Source organism: Gopherus flavomarginatus, chromosome 1, assembly GCF_025201925.1.
Source record: "Gopherus flavomarginatus isolate rGopFla2 chromosome 1, rGopFla2.mat.asm, whole genome shotgun sequence".
Classification (NCBI taxonomy): Eukaryota; Metazoa; Chordata; order Testudines; family Testudinidae; genus Gopherus; species Gopherus flavomarginatus.
In genome coordinates, this window is record NC_066617.1 from 67,625,151 (window position 1) to 67,649,759 (window position 24,609).

Below are 24,609 nucleotides of genomic sequence, written 5' to 3' on the forward strand. Positions count from 1 at the left end.
AGGTGCTGTTCAACTACAGGCTGAGCAAGTGCAGGATGGTGGTAGAATGTGCATTTGGCCGTTTAAAGGCGTGCTGGCGCACATTACTGACTCGCTCAGACCTCAGCCGAACCAATGTCCCCTTTGTTATTGCTGCTTGCTGTGTGCTCCACAATCTCTGTGAGAGTAAGGGGGAGACCTTCATGGCGGGGTGGGAGGCTGAGGCAAATCACCTGGCCGCTGATTACGCGCACCCAGACACCAGGGCGATTAGAAGAGCACACCAGGAAGCGGTGTGCATCAGAGAAGCTTTGAAAACGAGTTTCATCACGGGCCAGGGTACAGTGTGACTGCTGTGTTTGTTTCCCCTTCATGAACGCCCCTCCCTTTATTGACTCCTTCCCTGTAATCAACCCACCCTCCCCTTTCGATTACAGCTTGCTTAAGGAAATAAAGTCACTATCATTTAAGAATCATGTATTCTTTATTAAAACTCATTCCCTGTAAGTAACCCACCCTCCCCCTTCTATTACAGCTTGCTTAAGGAAATAAAGTCTCTATCGTTTAAAAATCATGTATTCATTATTAAAAAGTAATTATAAAAAGAGGCAGAGAACTGACAAGGTATCCCGGGTGTGGTTTGGGAGGAGCATAGGAGGGAAGGAAAAGGCCATTAAATACATTTCAATGTAATGACAGCCTTTTGGTTGGACTGTCCACTGGGGTGGAGTGGGCGGGTGCACGAAGCCTTCCCCCACGCGTTCTTACACGTCTGGGTGAGGAAGATATGGAACATGGTTAGTGGTGAGGGTGGTTACCCAGGGGCTGCAGCGGCACTCTGTGACCCTGCTGCTCTTCCTGAAGATCCACCAGACGTCAGAGGATATCAGTCTGATCATGCAGCAGCTCCAGCGTTGCATCCCGCCACTGCTGGTCTTCCTGCCTACACCTCTGATCTTCCTTCCGCCACCTCTCATCTCGAGCGTCTCTCCTATCCTCATGTTCGTCCCTTCTATCCTCACGTTGGTCCCTCCTGTCCTCACGTTCACTGGCATCTTTCCTGTTCTTTGCTACCACGTCCTTCCAGTCATTCAGATGAGCTCTTTCATTGCGGGTTACTTCCATGATTTCCGAGAGTATTTCGTCTCGCGTCGTCTTTTTCCTCCACCTTATCTGAGAGAGCCTTCGGGATGGAGTAGGGAGGCTTGAAAAATGTGCAGCTGCATGAGGGAGGGAAAAAAGGGAGAGAAGTATTTAAAAAGATACATTTTACAGAACAATGGTTATACTCTTTCACAGTGAACAACACTATTCACCTTACATAGCACATGTGATTTCACTACAAGGTCGCATTTTGCATCTTAATATTGAGTGTCTGCGGCTCTGGTGTTACAGAGCTCACAGATGCAGGTCCGGGCATCACAGTTCAGCTTGCATGCGGACATGGTAAGACATTGTCTTTTGGCTTCTCCAGCCTTCATATACACAGTGCCCTCTGATGCTTCTTCCTGTTAACATGCAGCAGCAGAAGCCAACCTCCCCCCTCCAATTCTCTAGGATGATTGCTTTACCCCTCCCCCCACCACTTGGCTGGTATCATGGAATATCATTGCTAATCACCCCTCTTCCCCCCCCCCACCGCATGGTTGGTAGCTGGGACGATTCCTGCTAGCCAAACGCAAAAAAGCTTAGCGCTATCCTTCCTCCCCTCCCCCCGCTTGGCTACATGCAAGGAAGGATTTATTTTAAGCAACAGCCCAGTAGGAAAATGTCCATCTCTGTCCCCTTAATTAAATTCCTGACTTTCAACCAGGTTACCATGAACGATATCACTCTGTTGAGGATAACAGAGCGAGATAAAGAACGGATGTTTCTTGAATGCCAGGAATCACCGGGACCATACGCAGCTATGCTTTGTCATGCAATGATACCTGATTACTTGCTACATGCATGGCGTGGTAAAGTGTCCTACCATGGTGGACGGAACAAGGCTGCCTTGCCCAGAAACCTTCTGCAAAGGCTTTTGGAGTACCTCCAGGAGCGCTTCATGGAGATGTCCCTGGAGGATTTCCGCTCCATCCCCAGACATGTTAACAAACTTTTCCAGTAACTTTACTAGCTGCGAATGCATCCCAAGCCCTCATGGCAAATCAATCATTAAAAAATGCTTGCTTTTAAACCATGTTTTGTATTTACAAAGGTACACTCACCAGAGGTCGCTTCCGTGGCTTCACTGTCTGGGCTAGTGGCTTGGGAGGGTTGGGAGGGTAATTCTGTCTGAGTCACAAAAAGCTCCTGGCTGTTGGGGCTAACGGAGAGCTGTGTGCTCGCTGCAAGGTCGTCCTCCTCTTCCTCCTCCTCCTCCTCTTCCTCATCTTCCCCCTCCGCAGAATCCTCAGCCATGGTTGAGATTACAACCCCTACCTCGGAATCCACGGACAGGGGTGGGGTAGTGGTGACGCAGCCCCCTAAAATTGCATGCAGCTCAGCGTAGAAGCAGCATGTTTTCGGCCCTGACCCGGACCTGCCGTTTGCTGCTTTGGTTTTCTGGTAGGCTTGTCTGAGCTCCTTAACTTTCACTCTGCACTGCACTGAGTCCCTAGTGTGGCCTTTTTCCATCATAGCCTTGGGAATTTTTTCAAATATTTTTTCATTTCATCTTTTGGAATGGAGTTCTGTTAGCACTGAATCCTCTCCCCATATAGCGATCAGATCCAGTACCTCGCGTGCGGTCCATACTGGAGCTCTTTTTCGATTCTCAGGAGACTGCATTGCTACCTGTGCTGATGAGCTCTGTGTGGTCACCTGTGCTGATCACAGCTCCACGCTGGCCAAACAGGAAATGAAATTCAAAAGTTCCCGGGGCTTTTCCTGTATACCTGGCCAGTGCATCCGAGTTCAGACTGCTGTCCCTAGCGGTCACAGTGGTGCACTGTGGATACCGCCCGGAGGCCAATACCGTCGATTTGTGGCCACACTAACTCTAATCCGATATGGTAATACCGATTTTAGCGCTACTCCGCTCGTCGGGGAGGAGTACAGAAACCGATTTAAAGAGCCCTTTATATCGATATAAAGGACCTTGTAGTGTGGGACGGGTACAGCGTTAAATCAGTTTAACGCTGCTAAAATCAGTTTAAATGCGTAGTGTAGACCAGGCCTTATTTTATGAGTTATTAAATATTCATCACACTTAAGTGACCTTTTTTTGTTCCCTATTGGCTAACCAGACATAGGTGACCAAATAGACATAGATGGCCACTAGACTAGTTCTACTCTATTATACCAGTCCAGCTATATAGAAATTGGCCCACAGTATGATAGGTCTTCAGCTTTACCAGTACCCTGGAGCACAGGTGTAAACATTTTCCTGGCTCCTTATATTTTTCTTCTAAATTACATATATGGTTTTCATTGTCTGAAACCTCCGATTAGTGTATACAGTTAGAAGATTTATTAAGACATTAGACTGAAATAACTACCAAACAACAACTACTTCTGTTGCACCCTAAAATTCTGCTGAGCTGTTAGCTAGTCACTCTGGCCTGGTGTATGTTTAAAAGTTAGGTCAACATAGCTATGTTGGTCAGGGGTGTGATAATCACATCCCTGACCAATGTAGCTAAGCTGACTTACCCCCAGTGCAGACACAGCTATGTTAGTGAAAGAATGCTTCTGTCAATGTAGCTACCATCACTTGGGAAGATGATGTTCCTACTTCAGCAGAAAAACCTTTCACTGTTACCTATGCCTATTCTGTGGGGTTATGATGGCATAGCTACGGCAACATAGTTATGCCAGTATAGTCTCTATAGGATAAACATACCTCTGGGTGGGAATGTCTAATAACTGACTGTTGGGTGAGTCTGCTGAGCTTGCTTCTTGATTTTTCTGAACGTGATTATCCAAAAGTTTGGGGTTTTCCCTGAGACTTTAGAATAATTTAGTTTCTACTGTATTATATTTTTTAAGTTTTTACTGTTTCAGTTGGAATAAAAAAGTGTGTAGCTTACTGGCTGTAAGGAGTCTGCCTGATCTGTATTGCAAAGATAGTTGTTCAAATCCAGTTACGATTGTACTTTTATTACACACTTTGTTCTCACTTCATTGGTGAGATTATGAATTAATTCTTGTCACTTTTGTAACAAAAATAAAACGTGAAAGTAGTAGAGTTAAACTTTCCCTGACCTCTTTCTACTTGTGTGTCTGTTTGTCCTTAGATTGTGAGCTTCTCAGAGCTGGGACTGTCTCTGCTTTGAATATTTGGAAAGTACTACCATAAACTAATAACAGAGCTTATCATTGTATACAGCTATAATATAGGCAAGGGGTTGTGTGTCCTTTAATGCAATCAAAATGTCCAAGAACTCAATTATTTTGGACAATATATTGTCATTTTTTGAAATAATGAAGTTAAAATTAGTTTTAAGTTATCACCAATAACATAAAACTGCAATTGATTTAAATAGTGCAAAAACTGACCATTAGTAAGCAGCTTTAACTGCTCATACAAATAATTCATACCAGAAAAATATTTGATGTACTGTTGACTTCAGCTACCTACAGGAACTTAATCAATTTAAAAATCATGTTTATGTCTGAGTTTTTATTTTTAAACTTACTACTGTTAAAAGCAATACCTAAGATTATTATAACTAAATTACATCTGAAAAAAATTTTTTTTTGTTTTGTTTGCTTTGACTTAGTGAATTTGTTATGAAAAATGCAATAAAGTTTTAAACAAAATTATACTGATTTTTTTTTTTAAATATTTCAGTTATAATACAGGATGAAAGATCCCAAAAGACGTATGAAGTGGTTGGATGTTTTCCATTGGTTGGCCCTTGGTGGAAAGTTAATGTTAAAGTTAAATTGGTGGAATCGAAGTACTTTGTGCAAGGATATCCATCATACTTCCTACGAACCGATATAAGGGAAAACCAAAATGCAGTTTTTTCACTCTTTTTTAAAGAGTGTTGTGTTCCTGACAATTTCATAGAGGAGTTTTTTAAGTGTTTTCCTGAGAGATCTGACCTGAACTTCAGAAACCTTGAAGAAAAACTTAATCAGTTTCAAGAGTCAAAATTAAATCTTCAGCAAGGGAACAAATTCATTGAGACGAAAAATTTTGATATTTTTTTTTATATTATGCAATCATGTAAGTATAATTTATATATTACTGGATTTTAAAAATAACAGTTATGCTTTTAAGATGTTTTATCCATGCTAATGTGCTGATCGAGTGTGTTTTTAAAGGAGTATTGATCCCACAAAGATTTTTTTCCTGAGCACATAAAGGAGACTACTCACATGCTTGTAGTTTAAGCATGTATGCAAGTCTTTGCATGACCTGGGCATTATACCATATAGATAGAACAGGAATCAGTTGGAGAAAAAAAGTAATAGTAGAACCCACTTAAATGAAGATCTGCTAAGAGTTAACTTCCATTTCACTCAAAAGTGTTGGCAGTTCTGCTTAACTTGACATTTGATTAAACTGAAGGATGGGTGATGTTTCAGGTTATCAGGTTTATATATATACTGTGAATGTTGCGCACACATCAGGGGAGGTAGACTTGACTACTAATGTGAAACTGACTGTATACAAAATTCTGTCAAATACACAATTTAATCAAAGTGGAAAAATATTTTTTAATCTATTTAAGTAATTTTACTCGTATCAATAGTATACAAAAGGTTTTTCAGACAGAAAGCTAAAGAACCAATTCTATTTAAGTTTTTTGGAATAAAGCCTGCTAAGCTAAGTAATCAAATTGCCTTCTATAAACACTTTTTGTATTTTAATAAATACTTTCTTGGTTTGTGATGAATATATAGTTACAGGAAAGACTGTTTTGGTAGCTTTGAGTTTCCCAGTGATAATGGAGTTCCTGCCAAGACTTCTACCACGTCATTTTTGCCGTATTATAAAGGCGGTGAGCTGGCATAAAGTGACCAAACAGAACAACAAAAGTGATGAAAAAGTTTCTCCTGAAGATGAGATATTACCAAAATTAGATGAGATGTTAAAAAAAGAGCCATGGAAACTTGGATTCCGCAGGGTAAGTAATATGAATTAATTACATTTTGATCATCATAGAATTCAGTACTATTTGTTCAAACTATGACCCTTGGTTATTTGGATGGAGGCTTATTCTGAATGTTTCTTTTTGAAGAGAGAGAATTTTTCTCTTTTCAAGACCATCCTGGGCAGCTGCACTAAACAGAAACCTTCTGGATATGTCTGCAGTACTTGTAGTGGGGCTCTCACCAGTGCAGTAAAAATACCTGTGTAGATGTTGCGGTTCAGGGTCTGCAGTTACGGGAAAGAGGTGTGGGCTTCAGAGCCTGAGCTTCAGCCTGAGGCACAACATTGAAGCACTGTCCACACAGCTTTAGTACTCCAGTGCCAGCATGAGTCTGTGGATCCCTGGCTGTAATGCTCGCTTCCAAATGCAGTGTAGACATACCCCTGGGTCCAGAAATACCTTATCTAACTTTTTAGTATTTTTCCTAATCATGGTGCAACTGTTTCTAATATAATTTAAATATAAAGGAATTATTCAGTTTCTTGGTGTACTCCATGGAAGAAATGGAAATTGCTTTCAGGTTCGGTGAACACAGGGAGTTTCATATAAAAGATACTGAGCTCCTTGAGATAATCGTGGTTTCCCACTTCAGTAAGGCACAGTGAGGCTGAATAAAGGTGTTGTGACCCAACCATAGTTAAGAGTTTAATGTTTAATGTAGATTTCCATGTACATATCTATATAATGAGACTCCAGAAATGTCACTGTGTGTCACTCTGAAGCCTAAAATGTCTGAGTCAGTGTGAAGCGATGGAAACAGCTGCAAGTGTGGAAGAGAGCTTTTTTAGTTTAGAACAGTGTTTTTCAACCTTTTTTTCATTTGTAAACCCCTAAAACATTTGAAATGAAGGAGTGGAGTCCTTTGGAAATCTTATACATAGTTTGCAGACCGCTAGGGGTCCGCAGCCCACAGGTTGAAAAACACTCTCTTTTATGGTGGTAACTTTTTGCGGACGCTTTAGACATAGTTTGCGGACCCCCAGGGATCCCTTGATCACAGGCTGAAAACCATTGTTTAGAATATCACCAGATTCAATCATTGCTGGAATTCATTGTCTGTTAACTTAAAAACTGGATTGCATCTGCCATTTCTGGCTCTTATGAATTACATGCCTTTGTGAATTATACCCATGTGATAGCATGGGCTTTCAGCTACTAGTATTGCATACCAACTTACTCTACTTTATATTCTGGCTTTTTAAGCATTCTCCATATATTCACATTAGCTGTTCTTATTAAGTCAACATATTTTAGAGGTGAGTCATTCCTCTGTAGTTTGAGTTTTGTAGCTTACTGTCCATTATAAGCAGAGCTGGCTGGGAATCCAGATTTCAGTTCTGCAAAATATTTTGAAGTTTCAGAAAAACTTAATCTAGAATCCCTACAAAAGTTTAAAAAAAATTGGAAATATTCATGGAACTGAAATCTTACAATATTTCTTTTTAGAAACACTGAAATGTGGTATATTTCATTTTAAAAACACTGGCTAGGATCTCCAGCTGCTTACCTTGTGGTTTGCAGGGAGTCAGGGATCCTGGAAGCTGTTGACTGAAATTATTGTGATTCTTGTTAGTTTCACTGCTGCCCATCACTGAATAGCAGCGGTGAAATTGACCAGACTCTTATTGTCATGTCAGTACACCTCTACCTCAATATAACACGACCTGATATAACACAAATTTGGATATAATGTGGTAAAGCAGTGCTCCGGGGGGGTCGGGGCTGTGCACTTTGGTGGATCAAAGCAAGTTTGATATAACGCGGTTTCACCTATAACGCAGTAAGATTTTTTTGGCTTCCGAGGACAGCGTTATATAGGGATAGAGGTGTAGTTATCTTCTCCAGCACTAGATTCTTGGGAGTCCGGCAGCTTGGTTTACCCGTTGGTCTGAAAGTCTTGGGTTTCTTGACTCTGAGGCAGTCCACTGGGCAGGCTGACCCAGAGTGGCAGACCCTTGAAGCCCAGATCCCGAGCAGCCCACCATACATGCTGCAGGACAGCTGAGTGTGACCTGCTAGGAAACAATTCAGTTTCAAATCCTGGCTGGACAATAGGTTTCCATCAGAAATGTGTCAGAATCAAACTTTCTGTAAAACATTTGATTTTAATCGAGTCAGCGAGTTTAGACAAAGTTTTGTTGGAATTTTTCCAACCAGCTTTAATTGTAAACCAGAGCTCTCTTCTCTCCCCCCCTCCCCTTTTTGATTCATATTTGGTTAGTTAAAATACAGTGTTGGAAGCAAGGCTGTTAATATGTGTGAATAGAAATGCATAGTATAGATTTAAAAAGCAATAGGATCTGAAGGAATACTGTATTTGGTAATTGCTGAGTTTTTTTAATTAAGGACAAACAGGTTTGTGTAGGGGAAGATTAGCATGTGAATAGAATTGGAAGGACCGAGTTATTTGGTGTTATGAAGTGTTTGGTTGTATGGTGATGAGGTAAATGAGTCTGTGTAGCATAGTGGAAGCCAGGAATTGACATGAGTAGAGCTGGTTGGAAATTTTCTGATAAAACTTAGTTTAATTGGAAAATTCCAATTTGGTAGACTGAAGCCTTTTGCTGAATCTCTTAAAGATTCCACAAAACTCCAGTCAAAATGCTGGAAGATTTCCCTACACTGTAGGCCTCTGTTCTCCTTCGACAGCTCTGGAGGCTGGAGAGGCACAGCCCTTATGCATGCTACCTCACTGCCACCCCTCTATTTTTCCCCAGCTCCTGGGGACAGGCAGTGTCTGTTTGGCTCCTGGAGGGTTGGTGGGAAGGCAAAGTCCCCTGGACTCTCTGCATCTCTAACAGCTGGGGTGGAAGGCTCTTGAAATTGACAAGAGCATTCCTTGAGTGCAGCCAGGAAGCCAAAAAATTCCCTCTTGGTTTTCCAGAAATGGATTTTTCTCTCTCTCATACACACATAGAATTTCTTATATTGGCACACTCTCTCTCTCTCTCTCTCTCTCTCTCTCATATTTTGTCCTGCTTCTAAACTAAACTGTTTCTTAAAAAAATGCAAATATTGTCATGGAAATGGATCACCTTTTTTCAACCAGCCCTTGTCTTGAAAGCTCTTGCTTAAAGCAGGCCTTCACCTTACCTCTACTGGAGAGACATGAGCAGGAGCCACTTGTGGACACTGCGGACAGGGACTGACATAAAGGCCTTTAGATATTTCTCTTAAAGGCACCATTTAACTGTTTTGTTTTCCCATAATCTTCCTGACTGCTGTAGTTGGGCAGGATGATGATGAAGGGCACATTAGATCAGCAAAATAGAACAAGTTGATTAGTGCTCTAGAAGAGAGGGAAAGTGTGTATGTGTGATAAGCAGTGTGAGAATGATTTCTTGGCCTAGAGGTTTTTTGCTTTTGTTTTTTTTTGAAAGCTAACTGAGAAGCTTGCCTCTAACATTTTACATGGCTGGCTGTCTTTTTTTTTTTTTTTTTTAGATTGTAAACTCTTTGAGTTGGGACTAAGTTAGCCTGTGTCTTTGCATTTTTAGCACAGTGGGGGCTGTCCTGATTTGGGCACTACCATATTATAACTAGTTAAAATAATAAATACTGTGGTGGTATGTTTATGTAGTCCATTACATATATTTCAGCAACAAATAATTATAGATTTAAAAGGGAGGAATAAAAGCTTTCAGGTTCAGAAAAAATATGTATGTTTTAATACCAGTGTGTGTGTATATTTATTTGATGGTTTAAAGAGACAAAGTTTAGTGCTGAATGACCAGTGCAAGGGCTGGTCTACAAGAGAATATTTCACCTGTTTGTTTAATGGTGTGGTTTTAAAATTGATCTAGCTAAACCAGTGCAAATAGATATGTGGACACCTCAATTTGAGACAGGCATATTTTGGTTCACTTGAGATTAATTAGGAATTAAGCTTAAGTTTAAACTGAAGCAAGCTCCTCTGAAACCACAATGAACGTGTTCTCACAGAAGTTTGCAGTGGCTTTAGGGCAGGGATCTCAAACTCAAATGATCACGAGGGCCACATGAGGACTAGTACATTGGCCCGAGGGCCACATTACTGACACCTCCTCCTGCCGCCCTCGGCCCTGCCCCCACTCCACCCCTTCCCTGAGGCCCTGCCCCTGCCCTGCCTCTTCCCACCCCTTCCTTGCCCTCATTCCAACCCTTTCCCCAAAATCCCCACTACAACTCCGCCCCCCCTGCTCCCAGGGGGTGCAGGAGGGGTGTGGTATGTGGCAGGGACTCAGGGTAGGGGGTCGGTGTGTGGGGTGTGGCAGGGGGCTCTGGGTAGTGGGTTGGGGTGCAAGAGGGGTGTGGGGTATGGCAGGGGGTTGGGATGCAGGAGGGTTGGGGGTACAACAGGGGGCTCAGGGAAGGGGGTTGGGGTGCAGGAGGGGTGCGGGGTATGGCAGGGGGTCAGGATGCAGGTGGGGTTCGGGGGGTGAGCTCTGGCCTGGCGCACACCGGGGATAGGGCAGGCTCCCTGCCCTGCTCCACTGCGCCCCTGCACTGCTCCAGGAAGTGAACATGGGGAAGGGAAGGGCGCAGGGTCTGTGTATTGCTGTTGCTTGAGGCACTGCCCCCAGCAGCTCCCATTGGCCTGGGAACGGGGAACCGCGGCCAATGGGAGTTGCTGGGGGCGGTGTCTGAAGCAAGAGCAATACACAGACCCTGTGCCCCATCCTCCCTCACGTTCTGGCTGGCACGGGGGCAGGGCAGGCAGGGAGCCTGCCCTTCCCCTCGTCCGCGTCGGGCCGGAGCCACTCTACGTAAACACTGGTGGAGGGCGGGGGGGGGGGGCTGCAAGGAGCTTGTGGGCCGCAGAAAATCACCCTGCGGGCCACGTGTTTGAGACCCCTGCTTTAGGGTATGTCTATGCTAGAAACGCTGCAGATGCGCGACTTTAGTGTAGACACTTACTACAGCTATGGAAAGGGTTGTTCTGTTGATGTAGTAAATCTGCCTCTGAGAAGCAAAAGCTTTTGTTGACCTAGCAATGTCTAGACTAGTGCCTAAGGCTATGTTGGCCCTAGCACTTTTGTCGGTAAAACTTTTGTTCATCGAGGTGTGAAAAAAAACACCCCCACGACAGACGTAAGTTTCACCAACAAAAGCGCCGGTGTGGACAGCACTATGTTGGCAGGAGACGCTCTCCCACCGACATAGTTACTGCCACTTTTTGAGGGTAGTCTAATTATGCTGACGAGAGAGCTCTCTCCCATTGGCATAGAGTGGCTACAGCGGCACAGCTGCAGTAGTACAGCTGTGCTGTTGTAAGGTCTGTAGTGTAGACATCGTCTTAGCTTTGGCTTAAACCACGTTGCACAGGGTATGAAAATTTTCACAACCTTGAGTGATGTAGTTGCTCCAACCTAACTTTGTACTGTAGACCAGATCGTAGTTAAATAGGTTTTAAAATGTATTTAAGTTAAACTGCAACTATTTTGTCTACGCAGAGCCTAAGAAAGTTAATGTGATAATGATGAATGACTTATACAGAAATTGAGAATCAGCAGGATACCTGAACCGTGCATTTCCAGACTTCTTGAAGGCTTAGATTTCTTTAAATATGTAGACTTTTTCTTAGATGAACTCTAGTGAAACACAAGTATCGGGGCGGGGGTAGCCGTGTTATTCTGCATCCACAAAACCGACAAGAAGTCTGGTGGCACCATAAAGACTAACAGATTTATTTGGGCTTGCATCTGAAGAAGTGATTTTTTTACCCACAAAAGCTTATGCCCAAATAAATCTTTAGTGAAACACAGTTTCAACTTAACTTTTTTTTTAATGTGAATTTGGTATCGAGAGATCAATGCAGTATTCGCTTGCCAGAGTAGAAAACTATTCAGTTGACATAACGTTGTGGTATTGTAAATTTACTTTTTAATAGCAATAGGCCAGCACTAAACTATAAGAAATAAAATCATTCTGAAAGGGACTATGGTAACGAGAAACAAAGGGTTTTTAAAAATTATTTTTTACATTCTTTACTATCGTTTTTCATCTGTTAGTAGCTTTTTCTCAGTCTCCTCTCTTTTGGCTGCAGCGCCACTAAATGTGTTCAATTGCATGTCATTGAACAGACTCTGCAGAGCTGATATGTACATGTCAGGAATCCAATGGAGCAGTCATCTTGATATTTTGCTATGGAGATATCTTAATTTTCTTTTCAAATTTAATGTATTCTGTTCCCTTTAAAAATTTGTTTCCAGATAACTTTATAATATGCTTTTAGAACACTTGTATGTAAAATAATTTATTAAGAGGTCAATACATACTTTTTATGTGTGTAGGGGGAGGGGTGTTTACGAACAAAGATCTCAAAACAGAAACAATTTGGTTCTCGATCACTGTTTTGCCATTGTCTAGTCGGTAATTTCAAAATGTCTGTTTTATGAACTCTTTCTTACAAGCTATTGGTCCTTTAAAGTGAAGTCAGCTTTTGCTATGAGGATATGAATTATGAGGGTGTCCAGTCCCATTTGAGTACAGATAAAATAATCCCACCGTTTATAAGTAATCCAGTTTTCCTAAATCTTTGTTTGCTTTATAAGAAAAAAGGGAAAAATATTAAAGCAATATATGTAAGTCCACCAAAAGGAAGGAAAATGTGAATTAAAACCATTTCATCCTACTTTGCCAATATATTGCAGTGAATGAGATCTTATTTACGTATGTGTGCTATAATATGTACACATGCACTCAGATATCACATGTATTGTGATATTATTCTGTAGCAGTTTGCTCTTTTATTCGGCTTGGTGATAGTTTGGGTAGAATACAGATTTGATACAAACCTCTTTTCTAGTACCCAATTTCTGTTAGTGTTTTTTTGGTACAGTGATTCAGTTTTCTACAGCAAAATGACAGATGGGACTGATCAAGCCCCCCTTGCTTTGAAATTCCTTGCTTTGTTTGGTTTGAGAAGGTAGTATCGCTAGAATTTGTCAAAACGTACATATTGTCTATACTTCTTCATATTTTTTGAATTATAAATTTGTATTTAATGACAAAAGCCTTAGTTCTGCAATTACATACCAATGTCTTGTGAAATAATTTGAACTTTTTTTCCCTTTTGGTGGGAAGATAACCTACAGAGAACTGAATCTCTCCACTTGTGAGGCAACTTGGGCAGCCTTCTGTCAGTGTGAGCATCTCCTCTGGAAGATTCCTGAATTGCAGAAGAATGCATTAATAATATACAATAAGCTCAAGCAGAGATGTAGAGAAACGGGGCATACCTATGAAGAACAAGACATTTTGACCTCTTTAGTTTCTAAAGATATGCCTATTGAACATGCCTGGCAATCCTTGAAATTTATGAAAGATGAGAAGATAATGATTGGTGAGAAGAAACTGGTATTTCTTTCTCATCTTTACAAATCTGAAAAAGACATTGCACTTTCTGTAAATCATCTAATGAAAAATGACCCATGGCAGTTCCATGCTGATGTGAGAGAAGTACTTAATGTTAGAGATACCACCAAATCAAAAGCAAATGGAGATATTAAAATAAATAATAACCAGCCTCCTGAAACAGAGCAAGTGGAGGGCAGTAATGCCCCAGATATACAGAACAGTGACAGTGATTTTCTTTATAACGAACAGGTACCAGACGTAGAAACTACAAGTGAAGCAGAAGTGGACCCAGATCAAATTAAAGCCTTGAAAATGATTTGTTCTAATCCAGTGACAATCATAAGTGGAAAAGGGGGTTGTGGGAAGACTACTGTAGTTAGCTGCCTTTTTCAGTATTTAAAGCAGGTGGAAAAAGAAGTGCTGAGTGCGTGTAATGATTTTGAAAAGGACCTGGAAGCATCTGCTGAATGGAATACCTTTAATCATTTTTATCAGGAGAACGTTTGCACAAAAAACCTTTTAAATGTTTTACTTACTGCACCTACAGGAAGAGCAGCTAGCCTGCTGAATGAGAAAACGGAGCTTCCCGCTTACACTCTCCATCAGGTATATAATCTTTTTTGAGAGAGAATGCATAAATATCTTTTAGTATAGTCCTTCTTATTTCGTACAATAATCAGATTGCTAACTGAACCTCTCTTATAAATCTTTTAACTGTTCATAATGGTGTTTAATAAGCACAGCTTGTCCACATTTAAGAGTAAACCTTGTTTTTCAAAAGTTTACAAGTCAGACTTTTTACATCATGTCAGCTGCAATTTTTGGCCTTCTTTGTTTTAAATGTGTGTTACAGTACCTTCTACAGGCATAAAAATGATGAGGGGCTTTCACATGACTTTTTTCACCAATTCCACATATCCTGAAAAGTCTATGGTACTGTTCATTAGCCCATTCATTTATAAGCTGACCCCCCAAAATGGATAGGTAAAAATATCAAAAAATGTATGACCCTTTCATAAGCCGACCCTATATTTCAGAGGTTGGAAAACTTTGGCTCTCGGCCTCTCAGGGTAAGCTGCAGACATTTTGTTTATTTGGCACGTCTGCAGGCATGAAGCCTCTCAGCGCCCTATGGCCGTGGTTCACCATGTGGCCACTTCCAGCAGCTCCCATTGACTGGGAGGCCGCGGTTCGCCAGAGGACATAGAAAAAATAGGTGTTGCCATTCCAGCTGTTACAAGGCTAATCAATTAAGGTGGGCTATTATCAGCAGGAGTAAAAACTATTTTCCCCATGCTAATTTTTCCCCTCCTGTTACTCATACCTTCTTGTCAACTGTTTGAAATGGGCCATCCTGATTATCACTATAAAAGTTTTTTTTCTCCTGCTAATAATAGCCCACCTTAATTGATTAGTCTCGTTAGAGTTGGTATGGCAACACTCATTTTTTCTATGTTCTGTGTATGTATATCTTCCTACTGTATTTTCCACTGCATGCATCTGATGAAGTGGGTTTTAGCCCACGAAAGCTTATGCCCAAATAAATTTTAGTCTCTAAGGTGCCACAAGTACTCCTCATCCTTTCTGTATAGTTTTAGTTGATTCTGCTCTGCTAAAAGTGTGTTCTGGAGGTGTGTACATGATTATTGGAGAGTGGGATCAAACCTTTTGAGCCTGTAATGAATCATTTTCATGATGTAAACTGAGATGATAGCTGTGGTAAATTGAGCATGGAAGATCCACATTTTACTTGTTATAAGGAAGTTATTTAAATTTGATAACTTCAAGTGTTTCTTGAATGGACTTTAAATTATTTATTTTGATTGGTTTCTAGGTCATGTACAGTTTTTATTCATGGAGGTTAAGAGACGGACAAATGCCATGGAAGTTTTCTACTGTGACAGTTCTGGTTGTGGATGAAGGGAGCTTAGTACCTGTGCAAATGCTTAGTTCAGTTTTAAAATTGCTGTGTGACCACGCTCAACTTGCCAAGCTTATTATACTTGGTAAGTGAAAAGCAATAGTGTAAATGTAGTCTAATTTCAAAATATTTCCTGAGTTATGCAATCTGTGAGAGAACTTGCTGTGTGTTAGTGTGTTTTATAACGAGTGGTACTTCCACGATCATTAGTTGAAAGAAATCCAGTAGAGGTATGATAGTTTACCTGTGATCAAGATAAGGCTGTAATCTCTAGGGCCACCTGAAAGGCATATTCTATTCCATGGATTTTGCCACTCTTGCCATAAAATCATAGATGAGATGGAAAATACCTCCCTGCCAGTGCAGGATTATTCTTTATTGTATATTTCCTAGTGTTTTGTCTGGTTCTAAAAGTATTTGATAATGAGGCTTTCACCACTTACTTCCCTTCAGATTTTTCAACAACCAAAATAATACATCTTGTTGTTAGTAAGTTTTCCCTCAGTTCTTTAACACAGCTTGAAAGAATGTTGACAGCATATGAACTAGACAGAAGAAAAATAAAATACTTGATTTTAAGGTAGTTCAGAAAGTCAGATCCGGAACTAATTTGTTTTTAATCTAACAAATAGAACAAAGTAGCATGACAAGAAATTAGGATTTTGTACTCCTGTGCCCATTTTTGGAGATCACATTTTGTTCTCACCAAAACAAATGCCATGATTTAAATGTATAAATTCCCATAAACTAGTCTGATTTAGTGTTGACATTTATCATACAGGAGAAACTTAACAAGATGGCATGACATCGAGTACTAATGGCTTTTTGAATTGAGAATATAGAACATGCTCTGAACTATGATTTAATGTATTATATACTGAAGGGAAGACAATTTGAACTATGAAACAACCTGATTCAAAGAAATTCCATTTTGGTATTCTTGGAGAGAAGCATAATTTCACAGAATTTGTATTGAGCATGCATGTGATAAGTCTGTCTTGTATTCTAATGGAGGTGGAGAGCATATTTCTTTTCACTACTGTATTTTTGGAATATTTTCCACTGATATTCTGTTCACTATTTATCACTGATCACAAATGCTATTAATATCTCTTCTCTTTAGGTGATATCAGACAGTTACCCAGCATTGACCCTGGCAACATGCTCGCTGATATTTTTGAGGGTCTAAAATCTAGAGGCTGGTCTGTGGAACTGAGAACTAATCACAGAGCTGAGTCTCAGCTAATTGTAGACAATGCCACAAGGTAGGAATTTTTTGTATATACTGGAGGAATTTTTTTATAGAAGTCCTGGTCCTTTTATTTAGTCTTGAAAATGGTAGTGGCACTGAGACATACAATAGAATTATGTGACTCAGTGTTTCTGTTGCATATCACTCATATTCACAGATGTATAACTCTGGGAAAGAAATTACAGCTGAAGCACCAAGGAGCAATTTAAACCAAAACATTGAGTAAAGTATGCAAAATTTGTGAATGATAAAAGATGCATATTAAATAAAAAGAACTCACCAAAAGTGGAGACTTTTTCTTGTTCGCTCTTTATAAATATAACATTTGGTCCCACTGACGTCAGTGGGACTATTCATATGAGTTAGTGTTTGCAGGCCCTGATCCTGTGAACACTTAGGCACATGAGTAATCACAGTGCCATAGGCCTTGATTCTGCAAACTGCTCTGTGCAGGGGGACCCCTCATGAGCAGCTTGCAGAGTGAAGGTTTTGGTTTGTAACTAGTTTTGAATTGCTGTACAAAATTTGATAAACATGTTCAGTACACTTTTCTTTATTCTGTCCTTCCATTTGCAATTACACCTTATAAATGGTAGTTTACTACAAATCCATGATAAACCGGGCGGATAAAATCAATGACATTAAAAAAAACACAAAAACTTTCAAATTTAATTGAAATACATTTGTCTTCTTAAAATAAACCTATTTACAAATTAAATTTGCAGTGATGACAGTCTATTATCAGACCTACATTTATTATACTCTATTAAGATGATTTAATTAAAAACAATATGTTGTAGCACTCAACCCTCCTCAAATGTTAATGAGTTAAAGGTTGCCTGCTCTTTTAACTAAATACAGAATTGGGGAGGAAACATCTTTAACTTTCAATTCATGCCTTATTAATATGCCACAGGGTATTGCAGTAAGTATCTACATTATTATCAGACTTTACAAATGGGGTGAATAAGGTTGCCAACCCTCCTGGTTTTGCCATGGGTCTCCCAGAATCGGGCTTTATCTCCCAGAGGGTGCTAAAAGTCTGGCGGCGCACAAAAGGCCCAGGGCTAAAGCAGGCTGCCTGCCTGCCCTGGCCCTGCGCTGCTCCCAGAAGGGGCCAGCACATCCCTGTGGCTCCTGAGTGGGGGTAGGGGTCTCTGCATGTTGCCTGTGCCCCAAGTGCTGACTTTGCAGCTCCTGTTGGCCAGGAACTGCGGCCAGTGGGAGGTGCGGGGGTGGTGTGCAGAGGAGGCAGTGCGTGGAGTCCCCTGGCCCCACTTACCTCAGGCAGCTCCCAGTTGACGGTGCAGTGGGGCTAAGGCAGGCTCTACCCCTGCAGCTCCCATTGGCCATAATTCCTGGCCAATGGGATCTGTGGAGTCGGCGCTCAGGGTGTGGGCAGTGTGCAGGGCATGGACCTATCAGCCACTTCTGGGAGCGGCACGGGGCCAGGGCAGGCAGGGAGCCTGCCTTAGCCCTCCTGCGCCGCTGACCAGGAGCCGCCTGAGGAAAGTGCTGGCCAGACGGAGCCTGCACCCCTCACCCCCTCCCGTACCCCAATCCTCTGCGCCAGCCCTGAACCCCCTCCTGCATCCAAACTCCTCCCAGAGATCACAACCCTCACCCCTTTCGGCACCCTAATCCCCACACTACCTCCTGCACCCCAAACCCCTGCCCTAGGCTCAGCCACGAACCCCCTCCCGCATTCCAAAACCTCTTGGCCCATCCCAGAGCCTGCACCCCAAACCCCTCCCCCAGCCAGGTGAAAGTGAGTGAGGGACAGAGGGAGAGGGGATGGAGTGAGCAGGGCAGGTCCTCGAAGAAGAGGTAGGGCCTTGGGGAAGGGCCGAGCAGAAGGCGGGGACGGGGCAAGAATGTTTAGGTTTGTGTGATCAGATGGTAACCCTAGGAGCAAATGCTGGTAATTTTATGTTTTTCCAAATATCAGTACTTTCGGTTTCTGTTGTGAAGAAAAGCTTTTCCTTTACTACATTTGGTTTCAATTAGCTAGCCGGTGCAAAGACAATATTTTCTTCATTTGGACTAGCTAATTCAAAGTTGAAAAACTGACTGGGAATAGAAAACCAATAGAAAAGAAAAGGTTGGTTTCCTCTTCCAATCTATAAATAAAAAACATGCGAGAATGAGATCTACTAATTCTACAAATGTGAAGTTGATGGGGCAGAAGTTTTCAAAGGTATTTAGGCACCTTAACATGCAGATAGGTGACTAGAGAGATTTTCAAAAGCATCTGAAGTTAGGCACTTCTGAAAATCCCACTGGGAGCCTATCTGCATCTTTAGGGACCTAAATATCTTTATGCAGGGGTCACATGTTTCGTATTTTGTGTAGGCTAAACTTATTGGACTCAGCAGGGGCTTTTTGCATCCCTCCATTGTAGCCCACAAGCTGTGTGCCACTTTCACATCCTCCCCTTTCAGGAAATCCTTGCAACTTATCCCCCATAGGTAGGGCTCTGTGGCCCTTTCCCTCTATGCCTGTGGCTCTGTCTCTCCCTATCGCATGCCAGGATCCTCCAATTTCCTCCTCTCACTACTAGGGTCTTTGTGACTCATTCCCTCCTACCCCGCATACCAGCGTCTCCGTTTCTCTCTTCCCCTCCCCCCCCCATGCTATGGGATGTGTGCATGCCCCCATCCATTCTCCCCATCCTCTACTGCTAGAATTCAGGTGTCAGCATATTAAACTCTGTTAGGAGAATGTGCAGAGAGAAGTTGAGTATTGTTATGTCGGAAAGATTTAATGGTACCATCAACCAGATCTTTGAGCTATAGACAGTTGCAGAGGTGCTTGAAGCAGAGGTTATGCTCACCAGATGGCAGGAGCTCCATGTGTCCTCTATTTTTTTCCCCTTTCAATTTTCCAATTTTCCAAAAATCAATAGGATTATGGCATTTCATGCCTAGAATATTCTCTGAAATTTTGGAATTGATCATATGTGGCATTCAAAAGTTATCACTTGACAGACAGACAGCAAGAAGTGCTGTTGATTATAAAGCGTAGACAAGTTTTTGGCTCAAAGAATGGCCCCTGTTGACCAGAAACAATCAGTTCAATTCACTAATTACAGTTAATTCCTCCTTTGTATAATAAATTAGTTATATTTTGAATTTAAAACTGTTTTGGTAAACCTTTTTTTCTGATGTATCCAGCAACTTACCCGATTAGGGGTCCTATATAAGGAGCCAGGCACTCAGGCAGCGGCACAGTCAGCTGCAGCGGCACAGGAGGCGGCGAACAGAGCGGCTAACAGGGGAGTTTCAGTGGGAGTTTCCAGGGGGAGGTTGCAGGGCAGACCAAGGAAGAGGAACCAGGAAGGCAGACTAGGGAAGAGGCAGGGGTCTGCCAGCAGCCCTGCGCTTGTCGGTGGCCTGCGGTGCGGTGTGAGCTGTGGATTGCCAGGCACAGAGTTGCAGCGCTACGATGGAGGCGGAGGCAGCAGGTGCAGACACACTGAGGATGACTGGATGCGGTAGCTGCGGCATGTACATGGTCCTAGAGGGAGCACCTGAAAGGAGTTTCATCTGCATGAAGTGCCGCCTGATAGAGCTGCTGGAGGAAAAGGTAAGGGGACTGGAGATGCAAGTGGAAACTCTGGCTGAGTTTAGAAGGGAATTTGAGCAGATGATGGAACACAGACATGATGAGGCACAGGGGATAAGCTCAGACGAGTGGATAAAAGCAGGACCTAAGGACTCTGAGGAGGGACTGCTGGGTGAGGAAAGTGGACGGTGGAAGCATGTCACTAGGAGAACCAGGCAGAGGAAAAGACGGGCCAGCGATGGACAAATAGAACTCAGGAACAGGTTTGCTGAGTTGGGAAATGAAGATGGAACGCAGCAGGCTGCTGAAGGAGAAAGGGCAAGGAAGAAGAGGCAAGCAGCTAGTCCTGCAGAAGGAGGGGAGCAGTCAGTGGAGGCGACATCAAGTACGAGCCCTAGGAGGATTGTAAGGGCGAATACAAATCGAGAGGAATCGCGGCCAGCTGCTGTGGGGAATAGACCGGAGAATCGCACTGTCGCCAGGAAAAGGCAAGTCTACGTGATTGGAGACTCTTTACTGAGAAGAGTAGACAGGCCTGTAACTAGATAAACAAATGTAGATCTGGGATTAGGGTTTTTGACTTCTCAAGGGCTAATTTTAAAGAGTTGAGGAAATTAGTTAGGGAAGTGGATTGGACGGAGGAATTAGTGGATTTAAATGTGGAGGAGGCCTGGAATTACTTTAAGTCACAGCTGCAGAGACAGTCAGAAGCCTGCATCCCAAGAAAGGGGAAAAAAACCATGGGCAGGAGTTGTAGGCCAAACTGGATGAGCAAGCAACTCAGAGAGGGGATTAGACAAAAGCAGAAAGCTTACAGGGAGTGGAAGGAAGACAGGATCAGTAAGGAAAGCTACCTTGCTGAAGTCAGAACATGTAGGGATAAAGTGAGGAAGGCTAAAAGCCGCATTGAACTGGAACTTGCAAAGGGAATCAAAACCAATAGTAAAAGGTTCTACAGCCACATAAATAAGAAGAAAACAAAGAAAGAAGAAGTGGGGCCGCTATACACTGAGGATGGAATGGAGGTTAAGGATAACCTAGGCATGGCCCAACATCTAAACAAGTACTTTGCCTCAGTTTTTAATAAGACTAGTGAGGAACCTTGCGATGATGGAGGGATGATAAACGGGAATGTGGATATGGAAGTGGATATTATCGCAACTGAGGTAGAGGCCGTACTTGAACAGCTCGATGGGACGAAGTCGGAGGGCCCGGACAATCTCCATCCGAGGATATTAAAGGAACTGGCGCGTGAAATTGCGAGCCCGTTAGCGAGAATTTTTAAGCAATCGATAAACTCGGGGGTTGTGCCATATGACTGGAGGATTGCTAATGTAGTTCCTGTTTTTAAGAAAGGGAATAAGAGTGATCCGGGTAATTATAGGCCTGTTAGCTTGACGTCTGTAGTATGTAAGGTCTTGGAAAAAATTTTAAGGGAGAAAGTAGTTAAGGACATAGAGGTCAATGGTAATTGGGACGAATTGCAACACGGATTTACTAAAGGTAGATCGTGCCAAACCAATCTGATCTCCTTCTTTGAGAAGGTGACGGATTACTTAGATAAAGGAAATGCGGTAGATATAATTTACCTAGATTTCAGTAAGGCGTTCGACACGGTTCCGCACAGGGAGCTGTTAGTTAAATTGGAAAAGATGGGAGTGAATATGAAAGTTGTAAGGTGGATAAGGAACTGGTTAAAGGGGAGACTCCAGAGGGTCGTATTGAAAGGTGAACTGTCAGGCTGGAAGGAGGTCACCAGTGGAGTCCCTCAAGGATCGGTTTTGGGACCGATCTTATTTAACCTTTTTATTACTGACCTTGGCACAAAGAGCGGGAATGTGCTAATAAAGTTTGCGGATGACACGAAGCTGGGGGGTATTGCTAACACAGAGAAGGACAGGGATACTATTCAGGAAGATCTGAACCACCTTGTAAACTGGAGTAATAGAAATAGGATGAAATACAATAGTGAAAAGTGCAAGGTCATGCATTTAGGAATTAATAATAAGAATTTTAGATATACGTTGGGGGCGCATCAGTTGGAAGCGACGGAGGAGGAGAAGGACCTTGGGGTACTCGTTGATAGCAGGATGACTATGAGTCGCCAATGTGATACGGCTGTTAAAAAAGCAAATGCGATTTTGGGATGCATCAGGCGGGGTATTTCCTGCAAGGATAAGGATGTGTTAGTACCGTTATATAAGGCGTTGGTGAGACCCCATCTGGAATACTGTGTGCAGTTCTGGTGTCCCATGTTCAAGAAGGATGAATTCAAACTGGAACAGGTTCAGAGACGGGCTACAAGGATGATCCAAGGAATGGAAAAACTGCCTTATGAAAGGAGACTCAAAGAGCTTGGCTTGTTTAGCCTGGCCAAAAGAAGGCTGAGGGGGGATATGCTCGCTCTATATAAATATATCAAGGGGGTTAACGTTAGGGAGGGAGAGGAATTATTTAAGTTTAGTACTAATGTAGACACGAGGACGAATGGGTATAAACTGGATATTAGGAAGTTTAGACTTGAAATTAGATGAAGGTTTCTGACCATTAGGGGAGTGAAGTTCTGGAATAGCCTTCCGAGGGAAGTAGTAGGGGCAAAAGACTTTCCTGGCTTTAAGACAAAGCTTGATAAGTATGGAGGGGATGTTATGATAGGATCGTTAATTTGGGCAATTGATCTTGAATTACCACCAGACAGGTCTGCTCAATGGTCTGCGGGGAGATGTTGGATGCGATGGGTACTGAGTTGCTGCAGAGAATTCCTTCTTGGGTGCTAGCTGGTGACTCTTGCCCACATGCTCAGGGTTTAGCTGATCGCCATATTTGGGGTCGGGAAGGAATTTTCCTCCAGGGCGGATTGGCAGGTGCCCTGGAGGTTTTTCGCCTTCCCCTGCAGCGTGGGGCACGGATCACTTGCTGGTGGTTTCTCTGCAGATTGAGGTCTTCAAACCATTTTTGAGGATTTCAATAACTCGGTTCTGGGATAGGGGTTGTTATAAAATTGGATGGGTGGGGTTCTGTGGCCTGCCTTGTGCAGGAGGTCAGACTAGATGATCAGATTGGTCCCTTCTGACCTATGAGTCTATGAGTCTATAACTTTTAAGGTAGTTTTTCTTTAATAACAATTTAAAAATGCTGTTTTTGTGCATTTTTAATTTTAATTTCCATTCACATGCAGATTGACACAAATCCCAAATAAAAAATTATCCTATAGTAAATAAGACATTTGTCGTTCTCCATTTTCTAACATAAGAAATTTAAAAATTAAGAATCTGAATAAATGTACATTGAGATGTATAATTGCTTAAATAAATGCAGATAGATACACTGTATCTTCCTGGTTAACAAAAATAAGTGCCAAATGTAGTGTAAAAAGGGTATATATTTGCCGTAGAACCTCAGAGTTACGAATACGTCAGGAATGGAGGTTGTTCATAACTCTGAATACAACGTTATGGTTATTCTTTCAAAAGTTTACAACTGAGCATTGATTTAATACAGCTCTGAAAATTTACTATGTAGAAGAAAAATGCTGCCCCCCCTCTTTATTTTTTTTTTTTTTAGTTTTTACATTTAACATAGTATTTGCTTTTTCCAGTAGTGTCTGCTGTTACCTGATTGTGTACTTCCGGTTCCAAATGATATACACCACTACCCTGATATAACGCTGTCCTCAGGAGCCATAAAATCTTACCACGTTATAGGTGAAACTGCGTTATATTGAACTTGCTTTGATCCGCCGGAGCATGCAGCCCCGGCCCCCAGGAGTGCTGCTTTACCGCGTTATATCCGAATTCGTGTTATATCGGGTCGCGTTATATTGGGGTAGAGTTGTATGTAGTTGACTGGTCATTTTGTAACTCTAGTGCTCGTAACTCTGAGGTTCTACTGTAGTTGCAAATCAGTGTTTTATTTTTATAGCAAGCAATGAGAACGAACTGTTCTTTAGGAAAGTAATTAAAAAGTCCAAATACAAAACAAAATTAAAATTGATTATTTAAATGCAGGTTACCTGCTTGCTGATTTACAACACGTTTTAATATTAAATCAATCCACCCTAATGATAAATGGCAACTTCTAAGAATGACTGAAATACAACCAATATTTAGGTGATTGGACCCATGTAACCATATCTTTCTGCTTAAGCATAAGTTTTTTTAAAATTTTTTTCTTAAGACTCTTTAACATTTAATATTGTCATTCATTTTATTGACTTAGGCTCTGAACAAGTGAATACTTAAGCATGCACGTAATTTTCAGCAAACAAGTAATCCTGTTGAGTTCAATGCGACTACTCATGTTCTGATAATAAAGATCATGCCTAAATGTTTTAAAAATCGAGGTCTTAGGGCCCTGTCATGCAAGGTGTTGAGTGTCCTCATCGCCCTTTGATTTTAACAGTTCAGGGCACTCTGAAACTTTCAGGACTTGGCCCTTAAAGAGAATCAAGTGCTGTAGGTAGTTAT

The 24,609-nt window shown here is 41.9% G+C and overlaps 2 protein-coding genes across 2 annotated transcripts in view; one reads left to right on the forward strand and one right to left on the reverse strand.

The window, feature by feature from the left end:
* HELB (DNA helicase B) overlaps positions 1-24,609 on the forward strand; it is a 40,546-nt gene that overhangs the window by 6,337 nt on the left and 9,600 nt on the right. Inside the window, exons 2-6 of the mRNA XM_050923335.1 lie at positions 4,757-5,137; positions 5,818-6,041; positions 13,134-14,012; positions 15,241-15,412; positions 16,451-16,592. Of these exons, the coding sequence (XP_050779292.1) occupies positions 4,757-5,137; positions 5,818-6,041; positions 13,134-14,012; positions 15,241-15,412; positions 16,451-16,592 (1,798 nt within the window). The remainder of the gene's footprint in view (positions 1-4,756; positions 5,138-5,817; positions 6,042-13,133; positions 14,013-15,240; positions 15,413-16,450; positions 16,593-24,609) is intronic.
* Positions 543-2,646, reverse strand: LOC127034781 (chromatin assembly factor 1 subunit A-like). Its single transcript, XM_050924011.1, has 2 exons — positions 2,190-2,646; positions 543-1,199 (listed from the first exon to the last, which is right to left on the reverse strand). Exons 1-2 carry the CDS (start codon positions 2,599-2,601, stop codon positions 856-858), a joined length of 756 nt encoding a protein of 251 aa, XP_050779968.1. The 5' UTR covers positions 2,602-2,646; the 3' UTR covers positions 543-855.

What these genes read in the sequence shown, in the direction of transcription:
- LOC127034781 (XM_050924011.1), bottom strand. Translation starts at nt 2,601, where the DNA reads ATGATGGAAAAAGGCCACACTAGGGACTCAGTGCAGTGCAGAGTGAAA. An exon ending in AGCCACGGAAGCGACCTCTG is followed by an intron (nt 1,200 to 2,189) that starts GTGAGTGTACCT and finishes TCCCTCATGCAG; the next exon opens with CTGCACATTTTTCAAGCCTC.